This window comes from Patagioenas fasciata, chromosome 2 (assembly GCF_037038585.1).
Source record: "Patagioenas fasciata isolate bPatFas1 chromosome 2, bPatFas1.hap1, whole genome shotgun sequence".
In the NCBI taxonomy this organism is placed as follows: Eukaryota; Metazoa; Chordata; class Aves; order Columbiformes; family Columbidae; genus Patagioenas; species Patagioenas fasciata.
Window position 1 is genome coordinate 149668843 of NC_092521.1, and position 24731 is coordinate 149693573.

Below are 24731 nucleotides of genomic sequence, written 5' to 3' on the forward strand. Positions count from 1 at the left end.
ATTATTGCTAACTCTTACCCTTTTCTGTCCCAAACGTAGATCATTTAAATATGGATGCATTTTTAGAAGTTAATCTACAATTGCATTAGTAGCAAATGAATGACAGCCAACTTTGAAAATGACTTGTTTGCTCTGAAATGACTATAGAAATCATTTACATTGACTCATTAAACAACTAAAATCTGTAGCAGCCATCCTTATGTCAACACCTTGTTAAATAATCTGCATGTGTAACTAGCACATGTAACACTATTCAGTACCTGTAGACTCTTATGTTCCAGATGAACTGCCCCAGTGATACTACTTATACTGAAAGACTGAAATACTCTGAAATCTCAAGCCTGTGTTAGTGTACTATTGAAGAGAAAAGCATTTATATTCGAAACAGGATCTCTGTACCAGGGCATAATCACAGAAGTATAGCTACTTTTATTGCTATATGTTGGTAGTTACCACTAAGGCAGAACTTATTAAAACCTTAAATACAACTCAAAAAGAGTCCAGACATCTCCGTCCAACTAGATACAACATAAAGGTATCTTTTGTACCGTCATTTCAGAAAACATCTCCAGCATGAAGACACTGCTGCTCTTATGTACTTCAGAAGAGGTAATACTTCTTTAAGTATTGTTAACTAATAAGCTACAGCAATTCATTTCAGGTACCTGAAGTCCTGAATATGCTCAAAATTGAAGATTACTTGTACTTTGCTGCATTTTAACTTACTTAATCAGCAGGTCATCTTAAACAACAACAAAACAAACCCTAGAGTTAAGCAATAATGTAAGTTACATATGGGACAATTTACTCTAGAAACCCATCTCTTGGCTTCTTCCTTACCCCTAATTTCCCCTCTTTCCACTTCCCTGCCACCAGATCCCTGCCTTCTGGGGCTCCAATTTGCCATGAGTTATTTGATAGTTTTTTTCCCACTACCATTAATTTAATGGATTTAAAATCTACAGCAAAAGGCATTGGCTAGGTGTCTACAAAGTGTGAAACATCACGTTTGTTGTATTCATCTTTTCTGCCTATTCTGGCAGACACAGAAGCTGCTTTTTAAACAGGAAAATCTGAACACTGTTACACTGACTTGTTATCTTAATATCATAAAAATGAGAAAACGACACCTTAGAAAGATTATAAGAAGTCCTATTTAAAATCCACCTTGCATTCCCTGATCTGCATTCATTAGCAGCGACACAGGTATTTAAAACAAATGGGTGTATTCAAAGGAAATTAAAAGAAAGAGCATGTGAAATTAAAAAAGTTATTCTGGTAACTGATCTGACAGCACTTACACTGGATGAATATCAGCTAAATTTTACAGTTTATAGTATTAGATTTAAAACCACAACAGTGGGCAAGTCCACCATGTTTATGCTTCTAAACTACAACCATACCTTTGTTACTTCGCCTTAGAAATTTCAGGTATCAATTTATATCATTTTCCAGTGACTCAAAAAAAAAAGCTCACTCGATCAAAAAAATTACACTGTTCCCCCAAATTTAAATGACATATTAATATTTCTTATGAAAACATAGCATTGCCTATTTGAGATAAAAACACTTTTGTTAACAGATTGGTTAAAAGACACTGCTATTCCTAATTAGATATAATACAGCATTTCTCCCCCATCATTCATTCTGGTAGTTTTGCTTAGCAAGAACTGTTGCTGAATTCCATAACACATTAAGATTACTATCCATTTAAAATATTTTCATATTTTGATGAACTTATGACATTAAATTTGCCTCCAAAGAGTAATTTTTTAATATATGCATAGATATATCATACATGCTTGAGTCAGAAAAATCCATAAAAAACACTGCTACACATCTGATTCTGCATAATAACACCATCAAGAAAAATAAAATAACTTAAAATCATTACTATTACCTGGAATAGCTGAGGTAAAGCTTTCACGGTGAGACAGAACCATATTCCCAGTTTGCATGGAAGCAAGTCATGCCACTGTGGCTTGTCCAGGACTCTGTAGTCAAATAAAGTTGTAAGTTTTTCATTACTGCCACACAATGTTAAAGTCAGAACCTTCCCATTATCCCTTTAGACGATTAGCACTTGTCCACTCCTATAAAAATGTGTAACTACATAAAATTAAAGATAGATTTTGAATATTTAATTCAAAATACATAACAGCTAACTTGCAATCATCACTGTATTTTAATCTCTTTAAAAGGGCTTTCTTGCAAGAAAATAAATTTGTGAGCCTCATAATCACTTCAAGTTAAAAACAAAACAAACAAAACTTAAAAAAAAAAAAGGGGGGGGGGGGGCGGGAAAAAAATCCTCCAGCTTCAACCAAGTGTTCACAAGTGCTGACAACCAGATATGAAGACTGTAGCATAAACAAAACAATACATAAAAATTAATGTCATTTGCAGTTCACTGGAGCATTACTCACTGATGTCATCAGGAAAGACGACAGGCAGAATGGCCTCTGATCTCCATCCTGCATTGATCCAGTTCATGCCCCTGCTGTGTGAACTATTTAAATACTTTATTTCTTTCTATGAATCAATAGAAGAAATGGTGGTGTCTTTTGGAGTGTCCTGAAAGTCACTATCTCCCTACGCATTTCTTAATAAACAATGGTGTAAGAATCATTTACCAACACACTTAATTTTAAGTTAACCAGATAAAAAGCACTAAATCAGGCAAGCATTAAAACCCTATAAAATCCCCTTGCTTGGAATGGTAATACGCTAAAGCTTAGATAAATTGAAATTTTTAAATTGTAATCTAAGGCAAAAATCTTTAAAGATTGAAAAAGTTGTAAAATCTTCCAAAAATCAACTTGTAAAAATAATACCCCTCTATAAGCCCAATACTATTAATTCAGCCTCAATCTTTCAATTGTTGTTGATCTGCTGAATAAACACCGTGCATTTATTCAAAAATCAAAACCTGAAAACACATCTAAACTAGCACACTTTATATCAGCAATGACTGGTACTACAAATTGTTATTTTTTCCTCATAAAATGTTTCAAAGATGCAACAAGAAAACGATAGAACTCAGTCAGGAGCTGATAAAATGTGTTAAAATGCAGAAAACAAGAGAGTTCCTTCCCACCTTTCATTTTTGTCCAGAGCAGAAAGTTTGGTTTCATCGGCACTCCTGCCGCCTGTTTTTTTCTTCTTCTCTCTCTTTTTTCTGCTAAGCAGTTCATCCTTGAGGCAGAAAGAACGACGGTTACAGGTTATCATTAACATGTAAACCACAAATGTTACTGGGACTCTTCTGTGAAGGGTAAACAGTAGAGTAGCATTTATGCAAATGTATCTAGGGGTCCTACATGATTAAGTAAAATGATCTATCTTAACAATAACTGTTGCCATGGTATCCAGTCTTTAAACACACATGAAGTCCAGTTCTGTCACTCATGTGTATCTCCATAGCAATCAAAGTTTTCTAAGAGGAGAAAGCATTCAACTTGCCTCCTTTCTCATTCATCAACTTCAATAACGCAGTGGAAAATAAAAAAAAAGTAAATAGATGCTAATATATGAATATTTCTTAAGTTATTTTTAGGGGTTTTTTTAGTGTACTAAGTGCGATAGATTTTTATATGACAAAAAATGAAGCAATCAAAAATAATGTGATTTATACAGCTTACCAATGCCTATCCTGTTAACAAAAACCCAAAACAAAAAAGCATTTAGCTAAGAAAAAGGCAAAGCAAGTATGACTTTTAAATGAATAAAAACTGGTTATTTCTAAACAACGTTGAGGAAAACCACAGACAACTACAGTAGCATATGATTCTGCATCAACAGATGATAGAAGAGTTTTTATTCCTTTTGTTCCTCCCAGTTAAAAACCAAAGAACCCACTCTGGCTGTTTATTACCAAATCTAAAAGAATTAAGCAGTTTTTAGATTACTATTTCTGATACATTGACTATCTCATCCTATAATTATCACAGTTTTAAATACAGTCCTTTTAAAATACGAAAAATCCAAATTCAAAACAGGGGAAGTGGTAGAGATCCCTATAAAATGCCAACTTCTGCAGGAAATTCAATACTAATAATTGAAGCAAGTTTGATTTATCACCAATACTTACCAGCTGTTTTTCCAGGTAGATTGACCAAACCACAGCATAATGACCCACTGTGAGTATAATGAACAAGAGTAATGCCAGCTCAGCATTGCTCATTTTTCTCACCCGCCTGTAGTAGAATACAGGCTGTCGCCAATCTGGTAGTCCATTGATCAGAATATCATCATACCTACAGTAGCAAATATAACAGGCGTTCATGGAGAGCTAAAAATGAAATAAGCCAAACCATCCAATTATAAAACAAAACAAATGATAATCCACAGACTGCCTGAACAACACACACACAAGATCATATAGTTTTTTGGGTTTTGTTTTTTAAATAGATCAATGCCTTGTTTTGTCAGCTGCTAGGTTTGCATCTGGAAACAAACAGAATCCAGAACCAAATCCTGGGGAAACTTATCTAGTCTTTTGGAGAAAAAAAAATTCAATTGCTCCTGCAGAACATCTCCCCCCCAATGTTCATTCACTTCTGAAATAACAGACTTGTAGAGATGCAGATGTGTTCTACCTGCCCAGTAACCAGTGGGCAGATCTCCATGACAGTAGTAAATAACAAACCACAAACTACTAAACAAGTAGCAAAGAGCAAAAGTCTCAAACACCAGAAACCTTTTTTTCTTTTACAAATTAAAAGCACAAGTGTGGAGGGGAGGGGAGAGGTATCTTCGCTTTTGTTTTGTCCTTTAGTAGCACAGAGTTCATTAGGTAAAAATGTTGCCAGACTTAACATCCATTCTCTGTCAGATATGGGTTTAACTTAAAGGTTGGATTTTGATGCTAGAAAACAAAGTTCCCCACAGCGAGATTATTTTGATTTTCTATTTGAAAAGCTGTCTTCAAAATCAATTTCTTTTAAAACTGTTTAATTTTACTAACACTAAGGACAGTACGGAAACCATTTTAGGAAAAATTGTCAGTTTTTCTTCACATAAATGTCTTGAAATGTCTTAGTGTGTCTGGCATCTGTTATTTACAGCATGTTATCATCAATTTAAAAATAAACCACACACATGCATAACAGATTCTTCTATTTGTTAACTTTTCAGAGTAAAGTTTCAAACAAAAAAATCTACGGCAAACTCAAAAACCTGTATGTTCAAGATGCACAACCTGTTAATCTTAAATTGAACACAACTCATTACACATTCTAATCACACTGTTTCCAGAATTAAATCTGCACTGAAAGGCCTAATTTGGTGCAACACATTGACCAAAATATTTTAATTAAAAATATTCTGAGTTAGTCGCAGGCCTAATTACAGGAATAGAAATAGGGCCTATATTGTCATGCAGGTCAGTAGAACTCAGTAGTAGGTTTTTCTCAAGTAAATTGACCGATCCAGGAATAATAGCGCAGCTGCTAAACTGCCAGTCTTGACATGTAAATCAATTTAAATGCAACAACTGCACTAGCTACTTTGATAGTTATTAAATTGATACCTTGGAGATGCACTAAAAAAAAATTTCAACAAGCAAATTCATTTTTTAAGCAGAAGAGGCAATGGTTTTCTATTTTAAAAATACACTTTAATTCAGCACATCTAAAAAAGCTGACTTCTGATAAAATATTTGTTCAAGTTGACACGCTTATTTCTATGCAAAAGATTTAACACTTCAGGATTCTGCAGCGTTCTGAATGCTACCAGAACTACAATTCAGATTAGAAAATTTTATCTTCTGTGACAATTATGAGAATCCTAGGATTAATATTCATTATTGTAAAATTCACAGTATTAACTTGCTTTTTTCCCAGTAGGTCAGAATGGATTAATTACTGGTGCCTTAACACAAACTCTGTTCAGAAAAAGTGCTTAGGATGTTATTTCAAAACTAAAAGTTCCAGTTAATTTTTTTGTTAGTAATTAAGTAGAGGTTTTATCAGTTAAAAATAATGCATTTGCTAAATATTTTATCGTTTGAATACAAGAAAATATTTTTGAAAGAAAACCATGTTTAAAACAAATAACCCTGATGACAAGATTTCACAAAAGATTCTCTTTCTTTGAAAGCTTTAGACAAATTTATGTAGAATCAAGAAAGATTTTTTTTTTAATACTACTATAAATTTATTAAGCATTTCCCTTTCTTATACACTAAGGCTTGCTAATTGATGTACTGACCATGTAGCTACCGATTAAATAAGGTCCATATATGTGAATGCTAACAACATACTAGTATGTAAAACACAACTGCAAACTAACATTTGGCAATCATGTTCTGTTCCAAGTTATCTGTTAAGAAAAAAATAAATTAAGACAGCAGAGACTCTTGTATTAAACACTTTAAACAGCATCGTGTATTTACTAGGCCATGTCTGCTGTTCGGAACAACAGTCTCCAAGGATTAAGTCTCAGAATCAATGCTCTATTGATTTTACTATCAATGAGCATTATGGCTCACACGACTGGCCATTTTAAGGGAAGATAGCTTCTATTATAACCCACTTTTTAGAATATATACTGTTAAAAGATAAATCACTGCTTTCAATAGTAATTAAGCTCTGTATTTGAAAAATAAAGATATCAATGATTTTTAGGTTTTCAACTGGAAAATGATCCTACTGAAACTCAGAAGCTTCCCATAACTTCTAAATCTTCATTTCTAAATTTAGTTTGTGGTTTAATTAAAAGCACGTTTCTCATTAAATTATTTCTTTATAGAAATCTATATTAACTATGAAAGATAGTTAATTCGCGTGCATCAAGAACTACATTCAAAATTTAATTACAAAGCATTATTCTTTTGGCAACCTATATTAATTCTTACTCTATGTAAGAAAAAAGAAAAATCAAGTTGAAAAGGAAAAGTACAACCGCAGTATTTTTTCCTCAGACATACGTACACAGAATACAGCAAATCTTTGACATACGAGTATGCCTGCCAGTTGTCTCTAAAATGTTGCAGTCAGCAAGCTAAAAAACCCCAAAGCACCAGTATAAAAACAAAAAGACAAAAAAAAAAATCCCCATTTCTAACTTAAGCTGAATCCTTGTTTTAAAACTCAGAATTCTACACAATACTTGTTACTCTTGTACTAACAAGTAACCGATTGAAAGATTATTAAAATTTCATTCTTTTGTAAAGTTTCATGAATTAGTTTTTAGAGCTCGTTGTAGAATCAATTACATTGTAAGAAAAAAATAATCCATTAAATGTAGTAGCTAATTACAATATCATCTATTTTAATATACTTATAATTTACTTTTCCCTTTAGGAGACCCATTGCATTTCATATTTCAAACACTTTGAGAGATCTGATCTCATTTATATACTATTACCTTGAATTAATGAGATCTATTCTGAACTAAGGGAAGACTGCACTGGTGTTTTTTATTTTGGGGACTTTTTTTCCTCAAGCTGTCAAAGACATTCAGTGCTACATCAGCCAGAACAATTTATACCTATGAATACAGACATTTAATTATAATGAGAGCTAAGATAAACATCTTTCTTACTCTAAACAAGTGTATCTTAATTCCTTTGCAAATGCTTCCTGTAATCAAGCCCACATTGTTACAGAGGATAGGCCTGGTAGGTAAAAAAAGCTCCTTAAAATGGTAACGAACAATGAAATTAAAATCTAAGATTTTTGCCTAATTACAATTAATGGAAGTGCGTAAAATTATCTACTTTTTCATAAATTAGAAATAATCAAAGGCTAATAAAATTTATCATCATCAACTTGATTTACCAATAAATACTCTAAAGCAACGTGTATTTCAGGAAATGCACCTATCTCTACATGCCCTAAAGATAAACTCTCCTGTAGAATTTCACACACGCTGCAGTGTGTATGTAAAGCGAAGTATTCTGTTCTGTTGCATGTTTGATGTTTAATGTTAACCACTGCCACATTAAACTATGCTGCATGTATGTTTCATGTTAGAACATTTGAATGTTTTGATTATTTATAAAAGTGTGTACCAGAAAAGTACTAGCACCATAATATTACTATATTCCATAGCAGCACTAATAATATTAGTATACTTTACAAACAACTATGTAACTTTCTCAAAAAAAAACCCCACATTTTAATTATAAAGCCTTGTATTATAATTGTCAGTAGAGGAACTATAATATTCTAAGAAAGGCTTCTACCATCAGATAAAGTAGAAATTTACTGATAAATATGAAAATACAAAGATTTAGAGAAATTATTACATACAGCTGTCCAACAGATCTGTCTTTTTAGAATGCTGTTTCTACACACGCACACAAACAATTAACACCTCTGACACTGACCAAGACATGGAGGAAGGGTGTAATTAGACCCAGTTTTATTGTTTCAAAATGAGTTAATCACTCACTCATACAGTGCAGGACCTTATTCCTGCCACTCCTGGTTGCACTCTCTGCACACCCAGCAGGCCCAGCCCTTTTGCGAGGAACACCGAGGCAGGTACAGTTGACTTCACCAGTGCTGCAATCCCGTGCCCCAAACTATTCAGGTGTCCAGCTGTGAAGGGATTCCCAGCTAAACTGCCAGAATTCCTCAGGAGCTAATTTGTAAGAAACAAAACTAATTTCCATCTCATCCCATCAGGTCTTTCAGTTACTTTAGGAATAAAAACTACCACACTGCCAAGGGTCAGGGAGGGGAAAGAAATCTGGCAGAAAGCCTTGTTACAGCAGACCCAAACAGGTGTCTCTGGAATCAGGATAAAACCGAGTTGATAAGCTCTGAGAGACAAAGGGTGCACCACAGTTTCTACTCACTGCACCGGCATGACAGTAAACTTTGAGCCTCTTCCCCTAGATCTACCACCTCACACAACACACAGCCAAATACCAACATTTTGGAAGATCCCAAAAGCAACTACTCCGCCCTTTCCTTTGCCATATGGTTGCAAGAAACCCATGAGGTACCTTACAACAGGAACAATATTACAGGGGAGCAGTTACTTATATTTATTTTAAAGACATGCTACAAGAACGCCTTGCACGGTCCAGAACAGACCACCCTCCATTTACAAGCTCAACTGAGAGTTTATAATTAGATTGTAATAAATCAAATCAATACAGGTTTTCTCAAAGCAATGAGACCATATAGCTCTCCTGCTCTTTATGTTATTTCTAAATGCTGCATATTATTGCCAGAAAATTATCTGAAGGTAAATAGTATTTTATCCACTACGTTTATATTTAATCAACTATAGAAGCAATATCAACCATACATCCACACTGTGCAAGAAAAATACTACACTGATTTCACTGTCAATAGTTCATTTTATACATACACAATCTAAGCTAGAACAACCTACTACTGCTTTAACTTCTCAATTGTAATCACAGTGCTGCACTAATTAACAATTTTCTCACAAACAAGCTGAATAAGTTAGTCACATTCATAATCTATACAAGGCTTCAAAACATGTTTTCTACATGTTATTGCATCACAGTTTTGTGCAAAAAGCTGCTCTTACAGCTGCAAAGAAATTCCATGCTGGAAATTGGCTCTAGAGAGGCAATACCACAAAGTGGATGTAAACTATGTTATAAACAAAAAGGTGGGAAAATTTTCAGGAGAACTCACTTTTCAAGTTGTCTGAAACCATTTAACTAACAATTCTTTTTAAACTTTCATTAAGTAGAACTTCACAATGAAATTCTCTTGTGAGAGGTGAAATTTAAAAAAATATTCCAAAGGTACTTCTATGAACTACATTTTCATTACACTTCAAGGGAGGATTATCAAAAAGTAGATAATCTGTACAATAAAACCTGGACTCCTGCCAAGAAATCTACAAAGCCAAAGACCCTTCAAGAAACATCTCGCGAAGCCCTGCTTAAAGACTTGAACACCAAAAGATTATTTACTAAAACCCCAACCCAGAAGCAAAACTCTTTCAGTTCTCCTTATAACCATGAGTTTTAATGGTCATCCACTTAAAAAAAAAAAAAAAAAAAAAATAAACAAAACTCAGAATAGTCTTCCAGAAGGCAAATCAGCCCCAGGTTTTCAGTTCTTAATCCTGTCCCTTTCAGGTACTGCTGGACCTGCTCCTGAAGCATCAAGGACCAACTATCATTTACTTAAAAATGTAATATTATGCTATGTATATCAAAGTTTACAGTGTTATAGATAGTACATCTGAGAGAAAAAACAATGACCTAAGCAGCAGAAAACAATGTTGAAGAAGGAAAACATTGGAAATAATCCCTAAATATAACGCAACAAATCTTTTGTTGATATAGTGAGATAGGAAAGACAGTTGAATCAGTTGTCTATATTTTCAACCACAGCCTTAATAAAACAAGCAATGATAATTGACACAACTGAACAAAAAGTGATTAAATTGTTACGTGTTAAAAAAAGTGCTCCAAATGACAGCTAGCTTTTAAAGTTCTTTCAAATACTCATTTTAAAGAAGAATAATCAGTATGTCACACAAAAATATACACCAGCTTCTCCTTTAAGTCACATAAAATCTTTAATTAAAAAAAAGGAATGACAATCTTAAATTACACAAAAAGTCACCTGAAGAGTTACAAGCAAAACAAATAGTACTTCAATATACCACTGGCATGAACGCTTTATTTAAGAACCTATGCAAATTAACTCACCTCTGCCTCCTTTCTTCATCCTTTAAAACCTCATAGATGGCCACCAACTAAAACAAAACCAGAAAAAGACACAGAGTTTAGTTCAGGACTGAGTTTATAAAATCTGCATAGTAGTATCATTTTTTACATTTATCTACTATTGAACTTTGCTAGTTTTCACTTTTCCCTGCAACACTAAGAAGCAAATGACATATTCGTATACAAAGTGTCATGAGATATACAAACAAGTAACTTCTACAGAAGACTTTTTTTTTTCCTCCTCACAGTTAGCAGTGTCTTGTCTCAGTTACATCTTAAAAATAAAAGGTAGCATTTGTTTCATCCTAAAGATCTTACTGAAATTAAGTAGCCTGTATTTAGTCACAAGAAGTATATTTTTAAAGGTAGAGTTAATTACAAGTCTCATGGTTTCATTCTGTAAAGATTCAAAAGGTGAAAAATCAAAAAATAAAATGAATTGTTTTCATTAAATGATGCCTACATACGACTCACATTGAGAACCGAACAGAAATTTTCCCCACTGCTTTTGAAAAGACTATTTATAAACAGTCTTACAAATAGTGCAAAACATATTTTCCTCCTAAGAATATAAGTCTAAATATTACATTTAATTTATTTTTAATACACAGGTAAATACTAAATCTGAGTTATTCAACAAGTACTTGTTTTTAATCCATCTACATCACGAAAAACGTAATCCAATGTTCAACTTACTCATTTCAAAGATGTACTACTGTTCTTACTAAAACGACATAAACACAAAAAATTTGGATTCCATTTTCCCTAAAACTTCTATTGCCACACATTGCACTTACTTGCCTAAACTGTGTTTCTGCATTTTCATCTTTATTCTTGTCTGGGTGTAAAATTAGCGAAAGCTTTCGATATGCTTTCCGAATGTCTGCAGATGAAGCGTCCTGGAAAAGGAAAACAAAGCAAGCCATCAGAAACTAATTCCCAGAACTTTGTTAAGACGAGAAGAGCGGCAACCAAGTGTCGGAACTACAGCAACATCATTTGAGATGTCTCACAACCCAGCCATGCAACCAGCCTAAAGGATGGAAGAGTCATTCAGTTCATCTCTCAACTTCCTTCATTACCATACATCCATTACAATGATATTTGCCAAAACTTCCAAACACTTTCTTCCTTAAAAACTAACCCAGGTACCTTATGCACTATTCAAAAGTTCAACTAAAAACTGAAAATGATTGCATCTGCATATATTCAAGGCAGACATAATTTCAGTAAATTATCATGCTCAATTTCCCAAACTCAGGACTTGCTGTGAACTCTTCCCTTATTAATATTAACATGTAATTCACCACTAATAGGACTTCCATTCAACTTCAGCTTCACGATGACTAAAGAACGTCATTGGTCTAAAGTAGCTTCAAATTGCAGTCTTGAAGCTATACTGTAGCACTGACACCAATCTATACCTTAATCTTTATCAGAATTGAGCATATTTTAGGAGAAAAATATCAAACCTGGAACGTAAAATGCATAAATGATGTAAGAACCTGGCTGCAAAACGTACAAATTTCTGAATTAATGACCACTATTTAGTACATGCTATAAAGGTATCCAGAAATAGAACATTTTGAGAGTTGTATGATATAGTACATAGCTGTTACACTCACAGGAAGATCCACGAAGCATCATATTTAAACAGAATTACTTGCATTCTATTACTAACATGTCCAGGGCAACACTTTAGAAAACAACTGTTTATCTGACAATTTTTATTTCTTGATTTTATATATATTGTTCCCCAGTACATTCTCTCTCTCAAAATTACAGTGTCAACAGGGATTAAAAAACACCAAAACCCAGATCTGAATTAGCTGTGAGAGGAACAGAGCTGAAATAAGATAATAATTAATGCAATACTGTAATTAGACTGCCACACTTTTTATTACAAATCATTATTTTCATTTCAAAATTTTCAGTGTGTACAAGTTTGGGCCAGGAGTGTATATTAGACAAAGACTGGAGGAGGGGAAGGGTAAAAGGATAAAGCAGGAGAAAAATGCATAATTTGAGAAAATTCAGCTTTGAAATTACAGTTTAAGAAAGCTAGTACTATTCCCTAATGCAAGACCAGTATCCATAGCCTCTTGTCTGTCAAAGGAAGATGCTTTTATTACTCACGGGGAACATTTCTCCTGAAAAGACTGCATATGCATTTTTTCATTTTAAAATTTTCTAACAGCTCCTTCTAAGGTCCGTGCCCACCAAAGCAGAATTCTTCAGGTTAAGTACCAGCTTGCTTTCAGCTTGATTACTGCCAGTGAGCTGTTTCATACTGCCACTGTTTTATAGGTTTATTTTTAACTCTTGGTTAAGGGAAAGGAAGAGACAGTGACTAAATATCTATTCTAAGTAAAAAAAGGAACATTAAATTCTTGAGATGTCAACTTAACAGAATTAGATGAAATAAATGTGAAAATGCAAAGTAAATAAATACTTTTAAAAGTAAGGATTAAGACCATGATAACCTCAAGAAATTACTACCTCCAGACCATGTATTTTGGATAAACCACCACCTTACTCTTTCTCTACCACACATTTAGACATGCATGGTATTATTTTTGGAACGCTCCCGATAGTTAAAAACATGATGAAAGCGTATTAAAGAGTTTCCCACAGTATTCTTCCAGTAACTTCAGAGAACAAGCAAGCAAAAAAAGATACAGTTGTATCCAAACAATTTAAACTTATTTGGCAGCAGAACGATTATTTGTGTAAATGGTCAGGACAAAAGGTAGCTTATCTGTTTCATGCTTAAGAAAAGCAAGAGATCCCAACTCAACTCTGTAAGAATAAAGTTGCTTAAATATTTATGTTGCTTTACCTTCAGAAGTTTAAAAAAAAAAAAAAAAAATTTACAAAACCAGATCATTCATTTTAGTTACTAGAAATAATTTAGAGATTGTTTTGTTTCTCCTCATGTATCAGTCCAGTCAGCCACTTCAAAAACAATGTGGAATTGTCTTCAAAACAAAACATAATATTTCAACACTACTACAGCAAATAAAAATCTGGAAAAAGTTTACCGGTCATGGTTTTAGCTAAACCTTGAAAGTGATCTCTATGAATATATCAGCTAATTGTAATTAACCCCCTAAGAGGTTGAAAACAGGACAATAATACCAATAAGTAATTAAATATGGGATGTTGCTGTAAATGATTTAATTACAACTAGTCCATATAAATTTCTAAAGCAACAGTAAGTCTGCCTGCTAATCGGTTCTCCACCATAGTGTCAAACACAACACCGGAAAATGTTATATGTTCCAAACATGCTGAAGACCACTCTCATATGAGTCACTGCTGCTCAGGAGGAAAAAAGGCAACACCACATAATATATCTCTTGAAAATCAAAGCATAATATAAGCACTTATATCAAAAGATAATGCAAGATGAATGCTCTAAACAAAGTAGAACCTGCTCAGCTGTCAGCTGCATAACTAGAAAAAATGCGCATAGTAGACGAGTTAATGAAGAAAAAGGTGTTTCAAGAATTAGTTCTCAGAAATACCAAACTGCAAGTATATGTTTAGGCAGGCCATGGTTTGGCCTCTTATGCATGCAAATATGCGAGCATTCATGAAGGAATTTTTTTAATTGCTAACAGTTTATTGAACAAGCAGAGTGTCCATGTGTCTAGTTACATGACCTCTAGGCAGAAGTTAAAAGTTCCATCTTTTACACTTTTTTGCATAATCCCTTACATTACAAACAAGTATTTTAGTACATAAGCAAAATTACCATTTGAAGGAATCAACAATACGTCAGAAGCTAAACACACTTCTTAAGGTACTCTGCTGGAATTTGTAATTTTGGTCTAAATGGTGATATACAACAGTTTCCAAAGGCAGAGGAGAAGAGGAAACATTCTTCTCACTATTTATGACATTTACTTTTGGCACCTGGTTCAATTAAGGCAATGAAAAACACGTTACTAAATTTTATTTTACTCACCATCATTTTCATATTCTCTAGTACTACCAAGAAGAGTTACAGAATCACAGAAAAATAGAATGCTAGAGATTGGAAGGGACCTCAAAAGATCATCTAGTCCAATCCCCCCCGCCGGAGCAGGAACACCTAGATGTGTTTACACAGGAATGTGTCCAGGTGGGTTTTGAATGTCTCCAGAGAAGGAGACTCCACAACCTCCCTGGACAGCCTGTTCCAGTGCTCTGTCACTCTCACTGAGAAGAAGTTTCTTCTCATATTTAAGTGGAACCTCCTGTGTTCCAGTTTGTACCCATCGTCCCTTGTCCTATCATTGGTTGTCACCGAGAAGAGCCTGGCTCTATCCTCATGACACTCACCCTTTACATATTTATAAACATTAATGAGGTCACCCCTCAGTCTCCTCCAAGCTAAAGAGACCCAGCTCCCTCAGCCTTTCCTCATAAGGGAGATGCTCCACTCCCTTAATCATCTTTGTTGCCCTGCACTGGACTTTCTCCAGCAGTTTCCTGTCCTTCTGGAACTGAGGGGCCCAGAACTGGACACAACATTCCAGGTGTGGTCTCACCAGGGCAGAGTAGAGGGGAAGGAGAATCCCTCTGGACCTACTAACCACACCCCTTCTAATACACCCCAGGATGCCATTGGCCTTCCTGGTCACAAGGGCACAGTGCTGGCTCATGGTCATCCTGCTGTGCACCAGGACCCCCAGGTCCCTTTCCCCTACACTGTTCTCTAATGGGTCATTTCCCAACTTATACTGGAACCTGGGGTTGTTCCTACCCAGATGCAAGACTCTACTCTTTCCCTTGTTATATTTCATCAAATTTTTCCCCGCCCAACTCTCCAGCCTGTCCAGGTCTCGCTGGATAGCAGCACAGCCTTCTAGTGTGTCAGCCACTCCTCCCAGCTTGGTGTCATCAGCAAACTTGCTGACAGTGCACTCTATTCCCTCATCCAAGTTATTGATGAATATATTGAATAATACCGGCCCCAGTACTGATCCTTGAGGCACTCCACTAGATACAGGCCTCCAAGTAGACTCCGCCCCATTGACCACGACTCTCTGGCTTCTTTCCTTCAGACAGTCTGCAGTCCACCTCACTACCTGATTGTCCAGATCGCACTTCCTTGGTTCAGCTGTGAGGATGCAGTGGGAGACTGTGTCAAATGCTTTACTGAAATCAAGATAGACCACATCCACTGCTTTGCCATCATCTATCCACCTCATTATGTCCTCATAAAAGGCTATGAGGTTGGTTAAGCATGACTTTGTGAAGTTCTATCATTTGACTAGAAATACAAAAGAAGAAACAAAGAAAGGATTTTTTTCACAACACGTACAAAATCTCAATAGGCATTTGCCTTTTATTTTTGTAAAATTAAATCCTTGCTGAAAACGCATGAAAATTCAAATCTGGTTTCCTCCTCTGTCTATACAAATTCAGACTCCCACCTACAAAGTTCACTTGAACCTTTACAACAAATAGAAAAACTGGTGTAGTACAGTACATCACTCCATTGCCTTCCATTCCTAATGTAACTATGATTACTAATGAAGCTAAAAAAAAAGGCCTCATTGAGGTCCCAAGACAATTCTTGGTGAACACATAACATACCAGATATTGCCATAGGCAAACAGTGATTAGGTCAAAGGGAAAAAATAATCAATGTCTACATAGTTTTCACTTACCAACATATACAATTCAAAACCTAAATTGTTCCCTTGAGTGCAATGCAGTTATACAAGACTTAGTTACTTACAATTTAGCAACTGCTTCTAACACGGTAAATATGCTCAATTCATTTTGGATTTTAAATATGCCTGCCAATGTCTTCAAAGAGGTGGCATTATCTTTATTAGCAACAGGAAGGCACGTGGTCCAGAGGACCAAGAATACAGACAGAAATCACATTTCTATTCACTTGCTGTTTGTTCAGTCAGTCGTTAATGGGTGAAAAGAGAATGACATTGGTGTATTTGTTTCATTGCAGCACTGCTGAATAACTGTGTAAAATTTTCCACAGCACGTGTTACTGAAGCTATATGTCAAATAGAAGTGACAATTGTATGGAGCACCACCTGACTGTATTTCAAATGTGAACCTTACACCTGTAAATAACCTCAGTGCAGGCAGGCCTTCACAAGGCCTTTTACAGCCATCCCAAATTATAAATCAAACTTAAATAACCCAAATGCATATGGTTTCTTCAACAAAATATTCTATTCATAACTTTTGTGTAGAAGGAGTATAAGTCACCACTTCCCTTTTGGTAACCACCAAGTATACAAGTCAAAGCAGAATAGCACAGAAAAAGAAACAAAAAGTAAGCTTTGTAAATACACAACAACATATTTTTCTTCCGTGATTTGAAACTGCAGAATGCACAGGCTGTCCCACAAAACTTCACCAAACAAGCAGGGGCCAGCTGTCTATTAAACATTATGTCACCATTGCTACTTTCTACCTGGTTGTTTTCATGTTAAGTCCACAGAAAACTAATATCCCTAAGAGTTGGAAACCAAGCAAACATGACTGCAGGCCAACAATTAAACAGTCACAGACCTCATTCCCTGAGCAACATCGAGGAACACAGTGTGATCCATCATGTCTCATTCTCACATGGGGACAGAGCAGCAACCACTGATGCTCCACAACCCTTTTCTAGGTAATTCTTAGGACAGAAACTGTGTAGCTGTGACCCGTCTTCCAGCCCGATTCTCACCCCCACTTTGGTTCAGCATAGACCTCTTCAACCATTCTGACTCTGTAAGTTCATCACAAAAACTGTATAATTCAATGGCCTTCATTCACTTTAGACTTTCTACCTTTTTCTATTTTCTTTTTTAAAGTAAATGAGACTCTCTTAGAAATAAAAAAGTCCTTCCATCAGTACAGATAGACTTAAATGTCATAATACACATCTTCTGTGCACAATCGCAAACATCCCTGTTTTCTTACACACCTTTTTCAGAAAGTAACTTCCCTTTAAAAAATCAAAACACAAACAAAACACACCTGCATGCTGTTCCTACACACAAAAATTACTCAGCAGCACCAAGAAGAAAAGCAAGAGCTACCTAAAGCAGACATAGCCATAGCCAACATGTTTGCTCCTCTAACAGCCACAACAGCACAAGGAAATAAATGAATCTTCAGCCATATCCAACTTGATTAAAATACCACTTCCATATTTGTTTCACATGTATCCACTGCAACCTGGTCTTAATTTAAGCTCCCATGACCAGATTAGTTCCAAGAAGTACACCTGAGTTTGCCAAATTTGCACTTGGAAAAACATCTACGAGGGAAATGGAGCCTTGTAGCAAATTCCAGAGGTGGGAAGGACCTGCTCTAGGAAAGAAAAGCAAGTATCTCCCAGAAGACCAAGCATTATCTGTGAACTTTTATAGTTAACAGATGCCAGCTGAGTTTTGGCTTAAGTTCCTTGCTGCATAACTTCTGTTCAATTCACCCTTTATTTTTACTGAACTTCTTTTTAAGACATACATCTTTTTCAAGGATGCAAAATGAGTTAAACTCAAATTTGCTGCTTCCCTACAGATGAATGCTCCAAGTATACCCCGGCAGGAGGAGAGATGTGCTCTGCTGCAAACCGAGCCATGTGTCTCACAACATTCCGTTGATTTAAACTGAATAACAGCACAGCAGGGAAATACGTAGGAACCAAAAATAATGCTAAAAAGATGTTTTAATGCTTTTTTATGTTGCTAAGTTTTAAAGCAATTCATGAAATGAAAATGAATACAAACCAGCACAATGTATTCCTGTGAGCTTCTGATAACTGGCACAATCCCTCCACTGGCATGTTTGTTTCCAGGGGAGTGTGTCAAATGAAAGACGACTCTGTTTTCAGCCTAGCATGCCAAATGAATGAAAATTCTGCTGCCTCATGCTTGAGAAACCAAAAAAAGTGTTCACCTCAGCACATGTGCACAATTACACATGCTTAGGTTTTCTTGACCAATTTGAACAGCAGTATTTATATGTAATTTTTTTCTTCCGTTGAAACTATTTTAGCCTCTTAACTTTTTTACTCTGATTTTCAGAAACTGATTATTTAGGAAAAATTAGATTGCCCAAGAGCACACTGCCATGTATAACCATAAGTTATGATTTAACATGAGCTTTGTCTCTGAGATGCAGAGAACACTCAACAACTCTCAACATTTTTAGAATTACTCTTCACATTCGAAATGAAGAAAAGCTATCAAACAACAAGTGAGGACATCATTCAAGTCAATACTGACTAATACAAAATCCTGCTACTGTTATAGTTTATTTCCATTTAGTTTTTCATTCTGGTAGTTCAAAATGAAGGAATGAGTAGGTATACTTTATTTATTTCACATTTTTCCAGGAACACTGCTACATATTCATTTTTATTCCATATCATATATCTTATATATATGTATTATATATACTTTTATAATATTGTTTTATTGATTTATATATACACCTGTGTGCATTCCGTTTTAGGCTAAAGAAAGTGGTTTCTAGGGAGTTCTCTTGAAAATCTGCCTATTGGATTAGAGATTTCCAGTCTACAGCTCTCAGATAAAATACTGCGTACAAAATTCCTGACCCTTCAACATATTCACAGGAACTAAACTGCTACAGAGAAAGACCACTGCTTTTACAGTCCAGGTTGGCAAGGAAAGCAAAATGTAATGTCCCCTGCAGTGGGTTTTGTTAAGGAAGTTTATTTTCCCTGGGTTTCCTGTGGCAAAGACTTGGAGCATTTCTTGCTCAATGCATTTGCCCCAGACAGCACAGCCCCCTGATTTACCAGAGAGGTGACACTACACCCAAGGACAGTTGAATGCAGCCCACACTCACCACTGAGGAGCATCAGCATAAGGCAGTGAAGATTTTCGAGTATTGGATCTGACGAGATCCAATCCTTCCTACAACAGAAGGCCAAAAATATGCTGCTATTTTATATTGTTTTATTGCTAAATTTCAGCTTTAGTATGTTTCCAGCTTCTTTCAAGAGGATAAGGAAATAAAAGAAATTAGAGAATCAGCAACGCTGCATCCATATCAGGTCTTTAGAACTTCCTCCTCTTGCTTATCCTGTTCTCATTACACCCTTCCACCAGAACTGACACCCACACAAATGCATCATATATGTTTTCATAGACACACACAGGCGCTAATAAAAAAATACATGTAAACAAGCGTACCTCCACAGCAGACCTACACATTTATACAATGCTCTAATTTGTAATTGTTGCTAACTTCACAAAGTATTTTAAGAACACAGTTAAATAAAAGCTGTTACATAAGCTAGGAATGAACAGGCAGTGATTGTTTTCATATCTTGACTTAAGTAATGTTTTTTAATGCACAATGTTTTTAAACAAGTGACAAAAACTAAGCTTCTCCTGCAGGTGCAAAACAAACTGGAAAGAAAATAAATCATACCTTGAAGAGTTAAAGGGCCTGTCAAAAATGAAAAGATGCATCAAACAGGATTTTATGAGGTCTGTCCCAGGTCCACTGATACTCAATAATTTAACCAGCAAGTTGAATTATAGGATCACTATTAAACTAGTAGTTAATGCTAACCCGGGAAAACCTACAAAAATTCTGTTAAAGAAAATTAGAATTTCAAAAGATCCGGACAAACCGGAGAATTGACCTAAAAAAAAAAAAAGCGACTAACGATGTACATCTGGACAGAATTCATCAACTGCAAAAACACGGGACAGTAAAAAGCAGTTAAACAGAAACGATCAGTGAGTCACAAGCTGTACATGAGTCAGTGGCACGACGCTGCCTCTCTGTGCAGCACAGCCCACCGTGACACCAGCAGTACAGCAACGAGCAACCATGCCATTTCACACAGCAGTGGTAAGACCTCAGCAGATTGCTCCGTCCAGTTCAAACAATGCAGTTAAAGAAAGCTATAAGCCTGTTCAGATGATAAGCAAAAAAAAAAAATATCTGAATAATAAGAGGTCTAGGAGAAAAACAATAGTGACTTGTTCAGAGAAACTCAAAGAACAAGAGTGACTTAAGCCTAAAGATAAGGCAGCTGACACAAGGAAATAACATCTTCAAATACCTAAAAAATAGCAGAAAAGAAAAACTGAATAATTGCCTTGTCTGATCTATCAGGCCTAAGTAGTAACAGTCAGGTAACAGCACGGGAAAATTCAAGTTAGGTACCAGGAAATTTCCTAGAAGCATCACTAGCATATCACTGGAACAGACAGCTGAAGTCTCCTTTACAAGCAGGTCTTACACACATTTTTCAGGCATGACTTAGTCTTAACCAGTTCTGTCACAGCAGGGTATAGCAGGTCACTAACAGTCCTATACTTTAGAAATTAAATATACTTTTGATGATCAATTTAATAATTACTCTGAAAATATTCCAACTGGATTTACTGCATCTGTTTATGTAGTTTAAAAGATCCCGGCTGAAAGACAGTATTCTTGTCGCTCTGAGGATGACAGATGCTCATGCTGGAAGAGAAAGAGTCAATGAGATTTTCACAAAACCTAAAAGGGCTTTGAAAGGAGTGGAGAGTATCAAGAGGTGGCAGGAAACACTTCTTTGCTATGAATTTGAAGTCCCATGGGGCCCTGCTCTATGACTTGGACCGCTAGGCATTAGGCTTATTATCCTGTTACACAGCAGTTACTCTGAACTACCAAGAAAGTCATTCTGTTGTAGATGACCACTAATAAGTCATACACATAATTTGAGTTTAGAATACCTTCTCCATCCGTTATCAGCTTTAGACTTGAAAGGTAATGCAGAACAGATATGATCAGCAACATTCCTTGAGAAGGTCAGATTAAAAAAAAAGACTGAACTGAACAAGAAAAGCAAGATAGAATTTCTACAAATGTAATTAAAAATTTTTAAATTAAACTACTCTTTTTCAAGTGTTCTGTATTTAGTTTATTACAAATACATACTTAATTCATGCAACATAAACACCTAAAATGAGGATATGGTACAGTTGCTCAGCTGCTGTAGTAAACCATATCCAGGCATGGCAGTTGTAATTTCTTGATTTATGACACAAAGCAGAAGCACTGCTTTCAAAATCATACATATATATTTACTATAAGTTTACAATATATTTACATATTTTTATAAATATATTTAACATATTTTATATTTGCTTCCACCCTCCTTGTCCTATTGTTTACCTAGCACTATTTTATGATATTTCTGAAGGACTCATTTTGTAGAAGTAATGTTATTTTTCTTAGTTTAAGGAGGCTTAAAAATAGCCCTGTCCCCTGAACCTGAGCTTTGAGATCTAGGTGTACCCAAGTCTGCAGTCTTTCATTTGTTTGTTTGTCCTTCCAGAGCCTGGAAGAAGACATGAAGCTTTCACTGGAGATCAAGAAGTTTTTCATCTCACTGCTACAAAATCCACATTGTTCAGTTTGGATAAATCGTTAATACCTTTCTCCACAAAATAACCATAGCGAAAGGAAAGGCATGAAAAAGATGTGTGAGCTGGTCGTATTTTCCACAAACAAAATCATGATAGGGGAACATTACTTTCCTCCTCCTTCAAGAAGTTGTTCCACCATTTATTTTTGGCATATAGAACAGAAAATATTTACAAATCTTGAGATCTAAAAAAAAAATAAAATCGTTTTTTTTAAGCCTCGAACCCAACTGATCAGAAGTGGCAAAACACTGCATATTTTTAACTAAATATGCTTCATTACACACTAGGTTAAAGTAACTTTGAGATTATATAGTAATAGCTCTAAAAGCCCTAAAATACATTGACAAACCTGTATTAATTTATTCAAATTCTAAGATTGTTCTTCCAAATGCATTGCTTTAAATAGCTAGGTTTACAAAGAACTACCAGCAGCATTTATCAAATTCCTTCCTTCTTTATTTAGAATACTTTCTACTGAACTAGTTAGGATTTAGCCCTACCCGTCATGTAGGAGAGTTGCATAATGATCCCTTTATACTCATTAACTACCATTTTAATGAGCTATTACTACCTCGGGACTCGGAAGACCTCAGGGAGGTTGTAACATGCCACTACCTATATAGTAATTCACTGCTGACTTAGTACATAGCCTCCTTGAAAGAATATAGGAATGCCCTCCATCACCCTCTGCAGCACAGATGCCAGCGTCAGCAAAATTTCTGTGCGTAAGTCACATCCAAGCCTAAAACTTAACAAACATCTCAGTTAAACTCCAATGAACTAAAAAGATTACCTCGTACCGTGGCCCACCACTTTGCTAAGAGTTATCATGTTCCTAACAAAGTGACCTGAAAGAAGGAGCACTGCCTGACTGCTGTAACTCACAGTTTGATGGCATAAACCATGGCAAATCTGACAAAGGGCCGGGGCAGAAGGCAGGGGATACTAACATCCCAAAAGACTATCCGCAAAACCTGCCAGAGTCTGCCTTAGCCATAAATCAGTCAGGCGATGTTTAAAGGTACTTGGATAAAGAAGTCAAGCTTAGTATTAGGTACCACCAATTAAAATTGACACATAAAATTTATAAGCAACTGAAAGCTAAATAAAATTAAATTTTTTAAATTGTGCCCATACTAGAAAAGCCACATATATGCAATGACTTGTGATGGAACTGACTTGAAGACAGCCCTTCATTCACTAGCAATTTTGTATGGAAATTTGGTACTATGGTCACTAAAAATGCTTATCTGACATTATTTCTAGTGAGAACGAGCCAAATAATCCTTAAGGAAGATAATTACCTCTCAAGATTTATGGCAGCTGTGGGCAGATACTGTTACACACAGTGGCACACTGTTCCCTGAATTGCTCTCTATGATTTTCAAATCAAAACGTTTGAACTGAACCACAGAGGCCCAAGTGAGAGGCAGAAAGATCATGTCCCTGCTTTTCACAAAGCCATTCCCTGCAAACACTTACTGTTCTTCTCTTCCAGTACTACCTTGAAAGCATTGTTTGCACCAGGGAAGGAGGGGAGTAATTCACACTGATCCAATAGCTGCCTCCCTCTTGGCCTGCAAGAGCTGGAAAAAGATCAGAAGACAGATGCTGCCCAAATTAGGAGACCCTCACAACAGGGCACACCCCTACAGAAGCGGCCCAGGTAGCAGCGGGTAGAGGTACCGCAAATGACGCTTCTGCTCCCCCAGTAATACCCACAGCAAGGCTGCAGCTGAACCAGATGCTCTGAAAACCCAGCCAAGTCCAGAAGAGACAGAGGGCAGCTCTGCACAAGGAGAAAACGCTGAGAAGATGTGTAAAGTGAACACTTCTGATCTGCTTCAGTCGTTCTCCAGTTAGGTGAGTGCGACACCCAACAACCGCATCACTACAAAAGCTGGTGGGTATCAGACACATCTATGTCACTGCTTCTCTCTCCTTATACAGACACAAAAATAATTCAGCAAAAACAAGCCTTTCTTGCTGGGAAGCTAAATAGCTTGTCACCACCATCAGAGGGCTAGGACAGGCAAAGTAACAGCTCTTACCCCATATTAGCTCTGAAGACACAAGTGAAACAGATTGGGAAATGCTCCCTGCTCCTGAGAGAAAAACAAGTGGCAAAAGTAGAGTCAGTTTTTTAGCCACTGATATTAAAAGGCAGCATTTGTACGGAGCATATTTGCCTCCCGTCACCTTTCATCCACCCCTGGAGACCCATTCACAAGTCACAACAGCAGAGTTGCAGCTGGACAGCTGAAAAGAAATCTCTTGCTTCCTCCATCCCTATTTTCATTTTCTCATCATCACAAGCAGAAGTAAGAGATAAGAGGAATTTTCTTCTGATGCCTCTATTTTAAGGATAGCTCCTCAGTCTGGAGGCAGTACAGAACAAGAAAAGGAGCAACAGTCAACTGCAGGAACTACAAAGTTGGGTGAGAAGAGCTCGTAGTGAGACAAACACTGCAAAACAAGAGAGGACCAAATTAAAGGGGAAGAGTATGCCTTTTTCTATGCCTGGGAAAAAGAATGAGCAGTTGAGTGAGCAGCAATGAAAACTTGGCACAGGTTACATGCCATTAACTATGCTACCAGAAAATCTGTTTCAGCCAACTGACGGCAGAAGATAGTGGCTATTACCA

General features: G+C 36.0%; 1 protein-coding gene across 1 annotated transcript in view; it reads right to left on the minus strand.

Moving 5' to 3' along the window:
- Positions 1-24731, minus strand: part of DNAJC1 (DnaJ heat shock protein family (Hsp40) member C1) — a 103477-nt gene that overhangs the window by 52297 nt on the left and 26449 nt on the right. Inside the window, exons 2-6 of the mRNA XM_065831081.2 lie at positions 11470-11571; positions 10655-10701; positions 4091-4256; positions 3098-3195; positions 1901-1994 (exon numbers count right to left, since the gene is read on the minus strand). Of these exons, the coding sequence (XP_065687153.1) occupies positions 1901-1994; positions 3098-3195; positions 4091-4256; positions 10655-10701; positions 11470-11571 (507 nt within the window). The remainder of the gene's footprint in view (positions 1-1900; positions 1995-3097; positions 3196-4090; positions 4257-10654; positions 10702-11469; positions 11572-24731) is intronic.